Source organism: Quercus suber, unplaced genomic scaffold (assembly GCF_002906115.3).
Source record: "Quercus suber isolate HL8 unplaced genomic scaffold, Cork oak 2.0 scaffold_415, whole genome shotgun sequence".
Classification (NCBI taxonomy): Eukaryota; Viridiplantae; Streptophyta; class Magnoliopsida; order Fagales; family Fagaceae; genus Quercus; species Quercus suber.
Genome location: NW_027069866.1, coordinates 118421 through 134993, shown reverse-complemented (window position 1 = coordinate 134993; position 16573 = coordinate 118421). Strand labels below are relative to the sequence as shown.

Here is a 16573-nt window from a genome sequence, read left to right as displayed (position 1 = left end):
TTTTGAGCCTACTAGGGCTTCTCTGCTTAGTCGGTCTCCTACTCCTTCTCTTGATGCTGCAATCAAGGAGCTCATTTCTGAGGAGAACCGTCGGCCTACTCATCACATGTCATCATCTGATCATGTATTGGCTACACCATCTTCACAGCCTCCCATTGCTGCATTCACTGCTCCTCCACGAATAAACTCTGGGCGTCCCACCTCTCAGTCTTCCAAAGGTACTCGCTGCAAGTTTTGCCGTGCTAAAGGCCATGACATCTCAGTTTGTTGCAAACTGCAGAAATTTGTGCAAGAGCAGAATAAAGCTTCTCTTCCCCGGGCAGCTGCTGTATGTCCTTCAGATCCATCGATTCCTACAGGTCCATCTTTGACTTCCTCACTTACTACAGCTGATATTGAGGCAGTTGTTCAACAGGTTTTATCCCGCACTTCCACTGCCCTTTCTGTCACCTCAGGTAAACAACCTTGGTTTTTTGATACTGCATGTTGTAACCATATGACTCTTGATGAATCCCAATTTTCTGATAAGGCACCCTTAGAACAACCAATCACCATTTACACTGCTGATGGAACTCTTATGCCTGTTAGTCATAAAGGAACAATCTCTTCTCCTTATTTATCCCTTAGTGACACTTTTCATATCCCAAAGTTATTCCTCAATTTGCTTTCTGTTGGTCAACTTTGTGAATTAGGCGTAGATCTTCTCTTTACTAATCATGGTGTGGATGTGCAGGATCTCCGGACGGGTCAAGTGCTTGGGACAGGCCGTAAGGTTGATCGCATGTTTGAGGTTCATGACTTGAAGATTCCTTCACAAGTTGTTTCTGCAGCTGCTACCACTACCACCTCCTCACCTGATCTATGGCATGCTCGTATTGGTCATCCATCCTTATCTCGTCTTCAGTTGTTAGCTTTTGAAGGTCATTTTGGTTCAGTTCAGTTTCAAAATTTTAATTGTACTTCCTGTCATTTTGGCAAACAAACAAAATTGCCCTTTAATAATAGTGACTCATTTTCTTCTGCACCTTTTGATCTTATACATTCTGATATTTGGGGTTTTGTACCTATTCCTACTGAGGGGGGATCTAGATATTTTGTCATATTTATGGACGATTTTTCTCGATATACTTGGATTTATCTGCTTCATCATAGGTCTGAACTTGTGTCTATTTACCAAACATTTCATAAAATGATTGAAACACAGTTCAATCGCACCGTCAAAGTTTTTCAATCAGATAATGCTCAAGAATATAATGATAAATCTTTCCTATCCTTTTTAGACAATCATGGTACACTTACTCAGCAGTCTTGTCCTTACACCTCTCAACAAAATGGTCGTGCAGAACGAAAACATCGTCACATTCTTGATGTTGTCCGCACCTTTCTCATTTCTGCCTCTCTTCCTGAGCGCTTTTGGGGTGAGGCTGCACTCACTGCTGTATACACCATTAATCGTATCCCTTCACCAACTACACACAACAAATCACCATTTGAGCTTCTCTATGGTCAAACCCCCGACTACTCCTCTCTTCGGGTTTTTGGTTGTGCTTGCTTTGTCTCTCTTCCTCCTCATGAACGAACAAAACTCCAACCTCGTGCTCGTCTCTGTTGTTTCCTTGGTTATGGTGTATCTCAAAAGGGGTTTCGCTGCTATGATCCCATTTCGCATTGTCTTCGTGTCTCCCGTCATGTTGAGTTTTGGGAACATCGTCCTTTCACGAGTCTTCAGCAGTTTCCTACATCCTCTTCCTCTGAGTCTCCCATTTTTACTGATCTTTTCCTCCCTCTCTATCCTGAACTTGTGGAGGATTCTTCAACATCGGTTGCCTCTCCAGACGACTCATCTCCGGTTTTGTCCCCGGCATATGACCCGCCTGTCTTGGATCTTGTGGCACCACCCTCTCTTGAGTCTCCTGATGGTCCTGAACTTCGTCGTTCCACTCGGGTAAGCATTCCTCCCCCTTATCGCTCTGATACCATGTTAACAATATAAAGAGAGAGAGAATGACTGAATAGTTAGTATATATTAATGTGTGTAAAACAATGTACAAAAGAGAGCCTTATATAGGCTAGATATGTGTGCAGTACAAGTAACATGAGTGCAGTACAAGTAACATGAGTGCAGTACAAGTAATATACTGAGTTAAGCTCAATGGACTAATCTAGCCTGATCTATACACTAACACATGAGTTGAAATTTAAGGTGCGTTTAAAGAAAATAAAAAATTGAAAATTTATTGGCATATTTTCTTAAAATTGGTTAATTATAGTTTAAAGCTAAAAAGTTATTAGCTAGAGTCGTATAGTTTAACTAATATTTTTTAGTATTTTTAATTGAACATGTAAATTTAAATACCCCAATTCCAACTATAGATTTTTTTTTTTTTTTTTTTTTTTTTAAGTAAAAAATTTAAAAGAAAAAATTTGCGATAAGTTTTGGAAGCTTTTGTTTGGCCGATGCCGAACCACCCAAATGATGTCATACAATTGTCCTCCAACTGCTCTTAGAACGGCGAGCCTCACCGCAGCAGCTACCACCAACAACAACGACTGTCATGGCTCTACCACCCAATAAATCTTCTCATCCTTCCACGAATGCCTCACTCCTCCACTGCTACCGCCACAACCATCACATCATCGAGTTTGACTTCTTTCAAAAACCAATTCTGCATTTATTGGTTTGTAGAAAGGGAAATAATTTTTTCTCCGATGCGGAGCATTCTGACAGGGTTTGATGTGGGAGTAATATTTTTCTTGGATTTGTTTATGTTAGGTTATGGAAGTTAGTAGCTTTATTGGAGTTAATTCTATAGTAAAATTCTTTCAATTATCTTTTCTTTTCTTGCAATCTAGTTCTGCTGTGAATCGAAAGTTATTGATTTGGACATCTTCATAGGCAAAATAATGGAATTGCTAAATCTGGTTTTCGGAACTTGTGGCAATACTGTGGGTATTGAATTAGAATTGAAGGAATTTTTAATATTTAATGCTGGTTATATGAACCATTAAGTAAACACGTGTCAAAATTGAACCTGAGGGATACGACATAAGGTATTGTATTTAAATTTTGCCATATATATATATATATTAAATAGTAAGATAAGAGAAAAGACAAATCAAGTTATTAATTGTTACAAATGTAGCGATTGTTTATCCATGTAAATTATACTATTTTGTGCATGAGTTGAAATTTAAGGTGCGTTTAAAGAAAATAAAAAATTGAAAATTTATTGGCATATTTTCTTAAAATTGGTTAATTATAGTTTAAAGCTAAAAAGTTATTAGCTAGAGTCGTATAGTTTAACTAATATTTTTTAGTATTTTTAATTGAACATGTAAATTTAAATACCCCAATTCCAACTATAGATTTTTTTTTTTTAAAAAAAGTAAAAAATTTAAAAGAAAAAATTGTTGCAAAACAAGCACACTCGAAGGATGATATTTCTTTTTCCACCCTTACTTTTCTCTTGTCCGTGGACAGCATGGGAAGAGAGAACGGGTGGGTAGTGCACTAGTGAGTAGTGGCTTAATTATTGAAGGCGTAGGGTATAGGTAGGAGAGAGACAACCATAATGTGCAGTGACTAAATTATTTAAGGTGTAGGGTATAGGGGAGAGACAATCATAATGAGTAGTGACTGAATTATTTATGGTGTAGGCCGGCTAGGAGAGAGACCATCATAATTATTTTAAGTATTAATATATATATATATATATTGAGAAAAAAGTATTAATATATATATATATATATTTTTTCTTTCATAGTGAATGTATTAATATATTAATTATTTTAAGTATTAATATATATATATATATATTGAGAAAAAAGTATTAATATATATATATATATATTTTTTCTTTCATAGTGAATGTATTAATATATATTTTTTCTTTAGTGAATGTGTTTCATAATCGATATGATTTATTTTTAGACAGGTAAAAAGGAGAATTATGTTTTTTTATATTCACTTTTTATGTACTTTTACATTATAAACTAAATAAATAAGGGTAATATTGTACATATTTGCATGAAGCATACAATATTTCTGTAAAAGAAAAGTAATATAGAATGTTGTACATTACTATATATGCAAATGTATTTATTTTCGATCCAAAGTTGACAATAAGTATAGTGAGCACGAGGTTTGGTGTCGAGGAGAACAAAATCTAATAGCTCTCTCAAACACAAGATGGGAGCCACTTCAACAAATATATGACATTGAAGTGATCGAATCAGAGAATTACGCTTTTAGGCTTGTAGCCTCTATTTTAGACTTAAAATAATGGTAAACAAGTTTGTGTTGAACCGAGCTTATGACCTTCAAAGATCATTAATAAGCTATTCAAGTATTGATAAGCTATGATTAATATTCTTATATTCAAGTAGATAAGAAGATGGAAGTCCCAGCTACCATTGATAAGCAACCTTACTCATGGAAGGAACTTGGGAAGAACTTGAAACACAATTAAAGAAAAGGACTTCCCATGGAAACTGTTATCACCTACCTAAGAGTGGACGAAGAGTACAAAAACGAATTGAAGACGATTCTCCTGATTTTATTGGCACTGTTGGATCTAAGGTAAATTTCAATACTTCAAATGATAGCATTCAAAAGACCTTTTTTTATTTATTTTTTTTTTTTTAATGATAGATATCAATGCCTAAAAGGAAGAATAAAAAAAAATTAGGCTAATGAAAATCAAAATAACGGTAACTCTAATCTTAGAAGAAACAAAGGCCACTCGTCAAGGAAAGCACCAAATAATAATGAAAATTTTGAATCATATAGCATTACCAAAATTAGAAGAAAGACTTCTAAATTGTGAAGAAAAACACTGAATTGATGGATTTCATTTCTGATTATATTTGTGAATTTGCAGGATTTTTTAAACAAGGTGAAAATAGATATTTCATAATTTATTGATGATCTTTAATAATATTCTTATATATGTTTATCTTATTGGTTGCTAACTGAAAATTACTAATCATTGCATTGTCTATTACCATTATTAGGTAAATTATTGCCTCCAATATATATAGTTAAACATAATTAGGTAAATTACATCCTTCAGTACTACTTTAGGGGAGTAGCATAATCTACGAAATATAATTAGTCAAGCGCACAAACAAGGAAAAACTACAAACAAATTTTATATTCTCAATCTTCTCCAACATCCTTTAGAAACTTCAATTTGATGTTCTTGAGTATTGTTACGACATCTTTCATGTTTGACCTCTCTTCAGGTACCTCTGTTGACCAATCCATAGCCAATTGCATAACAGACAACATACAATCCAGCTTAGCATTAAAATTCTCTTCACCTCTCTTCAACAAATTAGCATCTATAACTTCAATTACTGAAAGGGGTATTGACCGTTTTACCCAATCTTTTAGACTCATTTCTTCGGTAAACATTTCAACTGTGGGACTCTTTCTTGTGAATGTTTCCATCAACAAAATGCCGTAACTATACACATCACCACGTGTGGAAATGGTCCCTTGTGATCCATACCCTACAAGTTTGATTGAAATTTATTGTTAGAAAGTATTCAATATCTTTCCTTGATAAATAAAAAAAAAAAAAAAAAAATGCTCAATACTTTTCTAAGACAACTTTGCGTTTGTGTGTGTGTGTCTTTGTAAACATAATGATCAGTTGTAAACTAGAAACATTACCTGGTGCCATGTAACCAATAGTGGCCAATGTCATGGTTTGTGTTATAGATTCTTCATTGCCTAAGAATTTTGAAATGCCAAAATCACTTACATGTGCAACCATATCTTTGTTTAGGAGAATATTGCTAGGCTTCAAATCACAATGAACAACAGGTAAAGGAGAACCATGATGGAGATACTCCAATGATGATGCAACATCTATCATCATGTTCAATCTTTCTGTCATATCCAAGAAGTGGTTATGAGAGTACAACCACTTCTTAAGACTCCCTTTGGGCATGTACTCTAGTACCAAGGCTTTAAAATCAATCCTACTACAACTACTGATGATTTTCACAAGATTACGATGGCGAATACTGCACAATACATCACATTCAGCTTTAAAACTCTTAAACCCTCCTTCTATATTCAAATTAAAAACCTTTACGGCAATACTAGTCCCATCTGAAAGCATCCCTCTGTACACCGAGCCAAAACTCCCTTTCCCAACTAAATTACTTTCGCTAAATCCATCTGTTGCTTGTTCAAGTTCTAGATATGTTATTCTTCTCCATGTTGCTAGAGCTAACAAATCTCCTTGACCATTATGTTTTGCAGCTCTCTTTTGGTGTCTCAGCAGAGCAAATGTGAGGAATAATGCTAGTATTATTGCAATCATTGCCGGTAATATATACCTTACTATAACTGTAGTGGTTGATTGTTCAACATTACTTGTTTCACAAGGTGGAACTTTAAGTTGGGGTGGACCACATAATGCTTGATTTCCCATGAATGATGAAGCTGAGAATTGAGCAATAGCACCCCCAAATGGAATTTCACCTTGCAATCTATTGAAAGACACATTGAAATATTTAAGGCATTTGAGTTTCATTAGAGACTTGGGAATTTCTGCTGAGAAGTTGTTATCAGAGAGATCCAAGTGTTCCATGCTTATCAAATTATCAAATGATTGAGGAATAGAACCCTGGAATTTGTTATGTGCTAAGGATAGGCTTACCAAAGAATATAGGCCTCTAATAGCATGGATATCACCTGATAGTTTATTCCATGATAGGTCTATTTGTGTTACATGCTCCAATTTCCCAACATCTAATGGCAGATAGCCACTTAAAGAATTAGAGGACAAGTTTATTTGCAGTAATTCTGTAAGACTCCAAAAGGATGAGGGTATGGAAGTCAACTTGTTGGAATTCAAGTACAACTTTTGAAGTTTAGAAAGATATCCCCAACATGTTGGAATTGGTCCAAAGAGCTTATTATGGTTTAACAATAATTCATCCAGGTTCCTCAACTGACAAATACCATTTGGTATAGATCTTTGCAATCTATTGTGTTGAAGATACAAACCTTGGAGGTTTCTTATTCCTCCAACCGTAGATGGAATTGGTCCAACCAATTCATTGTTTTCTAGGTGTAAGGTCATCAAGTTGCTTAAATTACCAATCTCTCTTGGAATTATTCCCTTAATGTTGCAATTAAATGCTACAAATTCTTCCAAAGAAGTAGAGAAATTTCCTATGGAAATTGGAAGGGTTCCATTCAATGGGTTTTCTGCTAACACTATACTGGTCAAATTTACGCAGTTTGTCAACGATGAAAGAAAACTCAATTCTAGAGTTGAAGAGTTGCTAGTCAAATCATTGTTGACTAAGTTGAGTCTCTCCAGATGCCTTAAATTTCCCAAAGTATTAGGAATAGAGCCAGAGAAATAGTTTGCACCCAACTCAAGTTCAACGAGCATAGAAGCATTTGAGATAGAACTGGGGATTATTCCCTTTAGTTCATTGCCCCATAGGTAAAGCACCTTAAGATTTGGAAGCCAATTGCCTATAATTGGTGGAAGATGGCCTGAGAGCTGGTTCATGTATAAACTAATGACTTCAATCTTTGAGCTATTGAAGATTGCATATGGGATCTGATAAGCTAAGCTGTTATTAGCTAAACTTACTTCTGTCAGATTTTGAAGTGTGCCAATCTCAAGTGGTATTTCACCTGCCACAATAACTCAAAACAAATTCAAACCTCATTATCCACAAAACGTAAATTTTTTTTTTTTTCTCTTTGAAATATACATCCTATGTATTTAGAAAAATTGATGGCAACTATCATATAAAAGGTCACAACCATCCTATGTACTAAGTGAATTTGAGCCAAGAGCCTTATAGTTCAATAGGTTAACAACTCCTGAAATTTTCAATGAAGACATCTATTATTCAAATTTTCCTCTCCCAAATAAAAGAAAAAAAAAATTAAGTACATTTGACATGGTTGAAAAAAAGGACTGCATTTTGGCGAATCGCACACTGACACACATATACAAATAACGATAATAAGCAAAGAAGCAAATCAATATATAGTACTCATCCAAATCACTCTATGTAGATAATGAAAGGGTATTCAATTTTTTTAGCCAAGGTGGAAAACCTGCCCCTTTAAATCTTTTCTTTAAGGAGAGTACTTTTTGTTTATTCTACTTGCTCTATAATAGTAATCTGTGCACTACTTGTAATATATAATGATGCAAATCAGTTTAATTAGTCCTGTTAGGCTTTATTCCATTCATTGTGTAAAATTGATTCTCCAGAATCTCCACTAGTATGCTTGTCTACTGGAATCACCATAAACGAACATATCAGTTTGTAACAATTTTTTGGTAAGACACTAAGACTTGTAATACGACCCGGGTACACTGATTACTGTGGTCTTTATAAACACACTGCACCATGTGTACACAATATTCACCACTCTTGTTGGGTGAGAAATTATTCTGAATAACCTAGTATATTATAAATTTTTCTCACATAAAAGTGAATCTCATGTACTTAACATATAGTGAGACTTGCTTTTATGTGAGAGAAGACATATAATACACCATAAACACAAAATAATTTTTCGAGCAAAAAACAAATGATACACTAAATCTTTTTCAATTTTTGATAAATAATACTTGGCCTCCAGGTCTAGATTCTCAAATAATAATAATAATTGCACTTGATGGGCCTAATTTTTTTAAATTTCAAATACTCTTGGAGCAGAAATGGAAGTATATATAGTATTTAAATTGAAGTGGTCATACCTATAAAATTGTTATCATCCAAGTGAATTATCTCGAGGGAAGTACAGTTTCCCAAACTTTGTGGTATTACTCCTGCAAAATTTCAAAAGGTATACAAGTGATCAATGAGCTAGTAGGCTTAACTTTTCTTTTTCTTTTTTTGGAGAAACAAACATACACACACACATAAGAGAGAGGGAAAATGGTTCTAACGCAAATGCACACAACTAGATCTACTCATAAGTCATGATTAGGCTTAACTTAACTAGTGATAGAATACGAACTTTTTGTTTGGAAATTAAAATAATCAATTTTACAACTTATATCTTTCCGGGCTTCATAGTTCATAATAAAGGAAGATATTTGTATAATGTGGAAAAGCTTGGGAAACTTTAAACTTAGAATTCTCAAATAATTCAAAAAAATGTTATGTCTACAATATTTTCATAACAAATTTTAAGTGGCGGATTGTTAATGGTAGATAAAAAAAGTCATTCCACTAAGATCAAATTAGAACCAATTATAACTTATCATTTATGATTTGTTATGAAAATATTATGGATGTAACACTTCTTATAATTTGGACTAATGTTACATTTTTACATTAAGTTGGGTCTAGCACATCACCATTGGGATGTGAGGAGACGCCAAATGAACCTCATGAATCATTGATTAATTTGCAGCTATGTCACGTATGGAGTGAATTTTCTTTGAACTTTGATTGTTCAAATGACTTGTACTCATGTTGAATTTTAATTTCTTGGATAACTAATACGGTAAAATACATTTATACCTTTATTATTTAAGGCTTGCTCCAGGCCTAGACCGAATATTCCTCAAAACTTCAAATAAATATTAACTCTCCTAATGTAACCAAGAATTTTTTTTTTACTTGACATGGTATATTATAACAACTAGCATGTAACACATACAAATATATGAATGCGTTTAAAATTAAACACAATTTTTATTATAAGAATATAAATAATTAGTCAAATTATGAAAAAAAAAATGGCATTTAACACATGCATACATATGGATATATTTAAAATTAAATACAATTTTGTCATAAAAATATAAATAATTAGTTAATTTTTTTAAAAGTAAACGTAGTTAGTCGCGTATTAAAATCTTATCTAAATTTGATACTATTTATGAATATATATTTTTTCTAATTTTTGATAAAATAGAATGTATAGTGATATTTGGTGTGTAGTGATTTTTATTGAATATGTATGATTGGTTTTTTTTTTTTTTTTAAATTTATAGTTCATTAATATTAGATTTTTAGTATTTTGTACTCATTAACTCACTTGAAACAAAAATTAAAAAACTTAAGTGGACACATGGCCTAAACTTCAGTAGATAATTATTGTGTAGTCCCCACATAAATTTAGACATATGTTGCAAAATTAGATTCTAATCTTAAATTCTAATTTAACTTTTTCTGAACTTTACCTGTTATTATTATTATTATTATTATTATTATTATTATAATATAGAAAAAACTTAAGTACAGTACTTTAGGTGTTATTCCTTAGGTTCCTATCTTCAGATTTTGTCATGTAATTACTTAATTAAAAAATACACTTCCATTCCATAAAGAAAAATTTACATGACAAAATTTTAAAAGGGGAATTTAAAGAACAGCACATAAGTATTGTGCATAAATTTTTTCCTATGTATATAAATATCTCCTAACCTAGTTGGTGAAATTTATATGTTGTTGTTTTTTCTTAAATGATATATATTTTCTAATGAAATTTTCAATTAGCTCAGCTTTTAATAATTGGAAATGAAATCTAAAATATATATATATATATATAAATATTGATATTTTAAGTTAATTCAAACAAAAATCGATATTAAATGTCTTAAAAAACCAAGGCATGCATATAATATATTAAAATTTTCGAGTATATAATCATATTTTTAATACTTGTAACTTAATACTAAGTTTGAAAAATATATTAAAACCAAACATGAATAAAAAATTATAACTTACATCATTATATAAGAAGAAAGAATACATCATTATTGTACCTCTATCGTATTGTATATTACACGAAATATATTGTGAAAAATACTACTCAGTCTCCATTTTATTAGGATAAGGCCAGCAAAAAGTTAACGCTTAAAGAACTAAAGATTAAAGATGGATTGGGTAGGGACGTTGTTGATATATTATATATTGTGATTTATTTGTGAGGCTGGTCACCAATATAGATATATATATATATATATATATGTGTGTGTGTGTGTGTGTGTGTGGGCGATCGTATTTTCCGCTCTTTACTTTTCTCTTTTCCGAGTAAGATGAGTGATACGTACTACGTCATTGAATTATATGAAGGCGTAAATGCACTTTTAGTCCCTATATTTTGACTTTTTTCCATTTTAGTCCCTACATTTTATTTTTTCCACTTTTAGTCCCTAAAATCAATTTACGCTTCTTATTTTAGTCCTTTCCGTCAGTCAACGGACGGAAATCACTGAAGTGCCTAACGGAAGGATTAAAATATTATTAAAAATTTAATGTAGCAATTAAAAAAAAAAAAATAAAAAAAAAAAATCAAAACAAGAACACGCTAGGACATAAAACAAGAACAAAAACCCAGATTTGGCTCAACGTAAAATGATTTCAAAGTATAAAATATTTTCAAGTTCAGAAATGAAAATGATTTCAAGTGGGTGGTTCTGAATATTATAATAGAAAATCTGAATATATAAACCAAATTAACAAAAAAAACATAACAAAAAAAAATTCAGTCTTCCTCAAAAATAAGCATTGATCGTCAGAGAGGGAAAGGGAGAGATAGATTGAGAGAAAGAGAGTCCCAGCCACACACCACCGATTTCTCTCTTTCTACTCGGCACGCTCTATCTCTCCAGGTTAAGATCGTCCATTCTCTCTCTCCTAGGTATGATCAATTTTTCTCTCTCTCAGTTGAGTTCAACAATGGTCTGTTTTTTTTTTTTATGGCCCTAAGCCGATTGGGTTTGGGTTTTAAATTACTACTTATGTGTTTGTTTATGTGTTTGTGGAGGTTTTAGATTCAAATTTCTGGGAGATGGGTGTTTTGATTGGGGTTTGGGCGTGGGTTTGGCTGTGGTTGTTTTGATTCGGGTTTGGGCATTGGTTTGGTTGTGGTTGTTTTGATTGGGGTTTGGGCGTGGGTTTGGCTGTGGCATTGTAGGCTTCTTCGCACCTACCTTCACAACCTTAACCTCATCGTACCGAATCGGTTTCTCCAACTCTCTCTCAGCATCCTTCTTCGCTCCACCGCTTCGGTCACCAGAGGTCTGATCCCATCGCCTGGGATCAGCGTCACCACGCATGGAGCTCCGTCACTGGGTTGGGGCATGTAGTTCACAGATCGATTAGTGTTGGTCACGATCTCTCTGACTTGGGTTTGTTTTTCCATTTGGGTGATGGTTTGTTTTAAATTTCTGGGTTTGTTTTTTTCATGTGGGTTTGATGATTTTTTTGGGTTTATGGGTTTGATTTGTTGGAGGTTTCGGTGGAGGATGGTGTTTGGATATGGAAAATGTGAACATCGCCGGTGGTGGCCGTGGCGTGCAGCAAGAGGAGAATCAGTTGCTGGGTATCTGGGTTTGTTTGAGACTTGTGTGACTGAGTTTGTTCAGATCTGGGTATCCTTGCTCTTGTTCTGGGTTTATGAATTTTATTTGCTGGAGGTTTCATTGTTGATTGAATGATGAGAAAATCTGGGTTTGAGTTGTGATTTTGAATATCTGGGTTTTTGTTCTTGTTTTATGTCCTAGCGTGTTCTTATTTTGATTTTTTTTTTTTTAATTGCTACATTAAATTTTTAATAATATTTTAATCCTTCCGTTAGGCACTTCAGTGATTTCCGTCCGTTGACTGACGGAAAGGACTAAAATAAGAAGCGTAAATTGATTTTAGGGACTAAAAGTGGAAAAAATAAAATGTAGGGACTAAAATGGAAAAAAGTCAAAATATAGGGACTAAAAGTGCATTTACGCCTTATATGAAAGGTATAGCCGTATAGGGTATAAGAAATGATAAAATATTTTGAATGGTGTATTTGCAAAAAATAAGTGTGCATTTTGTCTTCAGTAGTATGTGCGCATTAATTGTTACCCAATAATTTATGCGAAAGATTCTTTCTCGAGATAAAAGAAAGAGGACATAATGTTGGGTGCTATAAAATAATTTAGGTTATGATAACAAGTGCCTTTAGGATATTCATTAATAATCTATTTTAGGAAAGTTTTGATACTACTTTTATGGAAAATGAAAAAAGTTGTCAAAATATTAATTACTTTTTTTCCATTTTTCATAAAAAATTTCTTTAAATAGATTATTAACTAGTACCCTAAGGGAAATCATTAACCCTTCTCATTAATTTAAGATAAAAAATTGTAGATAATGTAGGGCATCCAACCTGAAAGATTGTTTTCGCTGAGATGGAGTACTTTCAGTGACGATATGTTGCCTAGAGATTCTGGAATACTACCTTCAAAACTGTTTGTATAAGCATACAACACTTGAAGTTTAGGTAAGAACCCAAGCCATGATGGTAACATTCCAGAAAAATTGTTCAATCCAAAGCTGACAACTTCCAGCCGGCGTAAAGAAGCTAACTCGTTGGGCAGAGATCCATGAAAATTATTGTTTCTAAAGGATAAATTAAACAGGAAAGTTAGGTTTCCTATTTGTGGAGCAATGGTTCCTAAAAGGCCCATGTGAGAAAGATTCAAGGAAGTGACTCTAAGGTGTTTGGCACCGCATTTGATCCCAACCCAGTTGCAGACAGAGGTAGAGGTAGAGGTAGACCAATTGCTTGCCAAGATTCTGTTAGGGTCATTGTAAGGTTGAATTTAATCAACCATCTAATTGGCTTTATTCCGTGATCAATTTGCTTGTAATTTAGCACTTAGTAACCCTGTATTTAGGTGGGAAAATTGTAAGCGTAGTGTGTGAGAAGACGTGAAGAAAAGCTCAAGAGTGTGCAAGAAAAACAGAGTCTCGCGACTAGGACTCGCGGGTGGTTCGCGACTGACAAGCCGCGAAAGGCAGTCACGTGAGAGGCACACTGGGAAGCTGAAGGGTCGCGCCAACTGTCACGCTACAGGACAAAAGTTCCAGTCTGGCCAGGCCGTTACGTCGCGACTTGATTTCGCGACTTGGCCAAGCCACGAGATCAAGACGCCAACTTGCCCTGTTTGGCAAAAACTGACGTTTTGCATTCCCTTCTCACCCTACTATATATACACCCTTATACCCATTATATTGAGAGAGCTTCCAGAGAGAATTTTGTGAGAGAAAACCTTAGAGAAATACAAGATTGATTCATCCCCAATCTTCATCTAAAGAGACTCTACAAATTCCTCTACTCTCTTCCTCTCCATTGTCATACCCTTGAGAGGTCATTTACCAAACCCTTGTCTCACCACACCCACGTCTGTGAGAAGGTCCATTTGGTGCTTTGGGAAGCAGTTTGGAAAGGAACCAATATACATTGATTGATGCTATGGTCAAGTAGCGGAATCCGGGAAGCTAGAGAAGAAATAGGTTCGGCGTAACCTCGTTGGAGCAAGAAGCTTGGAGTGGGGGGGGGAGCGATCGTATTTTCCGCTCTTTACTTTTCTCTTTTCCGAGTAAGATGAGTGATACGTACTACGTCATTGAATTATATGAAAGGTATAGCCGTATAGGGTATAAGAAATGATAAAATATTTTGAATGGTGTATTTGAAAAAAATAAGTGTGCATTTTGTCTTCAATAGTATGTGCGCATTAATTGTTACCCAATAATTTATGCGAAAGATTCTTTCTCGAGATAAAAGAAAGAGGACAAAATGTTGGGTGCTATAAAATAATTTAGATTATGGTAACAAGTGCTTTTAGAATATTCATTAATAATCTATTTTAAAAAAATTTTGATACTATTTTTATGAAAAATGAAAAAGTTATCAAAATATTAATTATTTTTTTTTCTATTTTTCATAATTTTTTTTTTAAAATAGATTATTAATTAGTACTCTAAGGCCACTCATTAACATTTCTTATTAATTTAAGATAGAAAGTTGTAGATAGTGTAAGGCATCCAACCTGAAAGATTGTTTTCGCTGAGATGGAGTACTTTCAGTGACGATATGTTGCCTAGAGATTCTGGAATACTACCTTCAAAACTGTTTGTATAAGCATACAACACTTGAAGTTTAGGTAAGAACCCAAGCCATGATGGTAACATTCCAGAAAAGTTGTTCAATCCAAAGCTGACAACTTCCAACCGACGTAAAGAAGCTAACTCGTTGGGCAGAGATCCATGAAAATTATTGTTTCTAAAGGATAAATTAAACAGGAAAGTTAGGTTTCCTATTTGTGGAGCAATGGTTCCTGAAAGACCCATGTGAGAAAGATTCAAGGAAGTGACTCTAAGGTGTTTGGCACCGCATTTGATCCCAACCCAGTTGCAGACAGAGGTAGAGGTAGAGGTAGAGGTAGACCAATTGCTTGCCAAGATTCTGTTAGGGTCATTAATATGGCTTTTGAGAGCTAGAAGGGCTGGTTGGTCTGTGGTGATGTTGGTTCTTACTGCAACAGCTGAGCTAGCCATAAAACAGTGTACCAGCAACAACACAAAAAAGACGGAAAAGAAAGAAATATCCATGAGTTTCAATGCGTAGGTTGATATATGAGGCTAACTATTGTATCAAACAAGTGTGGCTGGATGATGATTTTTATACATGAAGAAATCAACTGTTGTTGAATTACCAAGAAAAAGAAGAGGATCGATGACTAAATCAACACTCAATTTTTTGTAGTCTTCGTCTAAAAAGAAAAAGGGAAAAAAGAAACTTTTTGTTAGGTACAAGTAACATAGTGGTTTCTTCTATTCATTTCCCCTCCTTTCTTTTTCTCTAGTGGTTAAGTGAGAAAGTTCAATAGAGATTAGGATCAGTTATCATGAACCGTATGGTGGGATCAATTATGAAAAAAAGGAAACTAGAGAATAAATGATGATAACAACTTTGTGGGTTCAAGTTAATTCATCAACTGGCAAAATCTCTTATCATCTAACAAGAGATTTGGGGTTTCGAAATTCATCTATGCATAAAAAATGATTAGTGTCGTGACCTGATGACAAGAACAACCATTAGAGCATTAGTATTGGTGGTGCTAAAAAGCTAAAAAGCCATATTGCTAATTTTAGCACCATCAAATATTCCTATTATACCCTTATTAATTTACTAATTTAATTTGTTGATAAATTTTTTAAGGGTAGTTTTGGAAACTTATACATTTTTAAAAGTAGACAAGACAATAAATAATGTCCCCTTAAAAAGTTTAATTTTTCAAATAAGACAAAAAAGTGTGATGGAGGGAGTATTAAATTGTGTGTTCACACTACTTTATATGAAATATATTGTTTTATTTATGTGTTCACACTGCTTTGTAGTAAATATATTATTTTATTGTAGTGAATATATTATTTTATTGTATTTTTTATATTATTTTATTGTATTGAAAGTTAAAATAAAACTACTGATGTTTGGTGTTTTGTAAAATGAAAAAGTAAGATAGATAAAGTAGTATTTTCTGGAGTCATATTGCTAAATTTATGACTCTATCAATGTGAATGCTCTTATAAAGTGAACTCTATAATATAATTAAATTTCCATCATATCTATTAAAAAACCAATGATCATGACTTGATAACATATTTAAGTTTTTTATTTTTTAGAGAGTTTCAAACCTATAACGTCCGCTCCTGATAATAGTTATTTATCATCAGATTAAGACACCAATCAGTTTTTGTGTAAAGATAGTAAATATATACTTTTATTCAA

General features: G+C 33.5%; 2 protein-coding genes across 2 annotated transcripts; both read right to left on the bottom strand.

The window, feature by feature from the left end:
• Window positions 1-5158: 5158 nt before the first annotated feature.
• On the bottom strand, window positions 5159-12071 carry LOC112032407 (LRR receptor-like serine/threonine-protein kinase EFR). Its single transcript, XM_065761466.1, has 4 exons — window positions 11942-12071; window positions 8754-8825; window positions 5678-7669; window positions 5159-5514 (listed from the first exon to the last, which is right to left on the bottom strand). Exons 1-4 carry the CDS (start codon window positions 12069-12071, stop codon window positions 5159-5161), a joined length of 2550 nt encoding a protein of 849 aa, XP_065617538.1.
• Window positions 12072-14793: 2722 nt separating this feature from the next.
• On the bottom strand, window positions 14794-15339 carry LOC136062441 (putative receptor-like protein kinase At3g47110). The gene has a single exon (XM_065761465.1). It carries the CDS (start codon window positions 15337-15339, stop codon window positions 14794-14796), a length of 546 nt encoding a protein of 181 aa, XP_065617537.1.
• Window positions 15340-16573: the final 1234 nt, after the last annotated feature.

What these genes read in the sequence shown, in the direction of transcription:
- LOC136062441 (XM_065761465.1), bottom strand. Translation starts at nt 15,339, where the DNA reads ATGGCTAGCTCAGCTGTTGCAGTAAGAACCAACATCACCACAGACCAA.
- LOC112032407 (XM_065761466.1), bottom strand. Translation starts at nt 12,071, where the DNA reads ATGCGTGGTGACGCTGATCCCAGGCGATGGGATCAGACCTCTGGTGAC. An exon ending in GGTTAAGGTTGTGAAGGTAG is followed by an intron (nt 8,826 to 11,941) that starts GTGCGAAGAAGC and finishes GAAATTTTGCAG; the next exon opens with GAGTAATACCACAAAGTTTG. An exon ending in TATTGGTTACATGGCACCAG is followed by an intron (nt 5,515 to 5,677) that starts GTAATGTTTCTA and finishes TCAAACTTGTAG; the next exon opens with GGTATGGATCACAAGGGACC.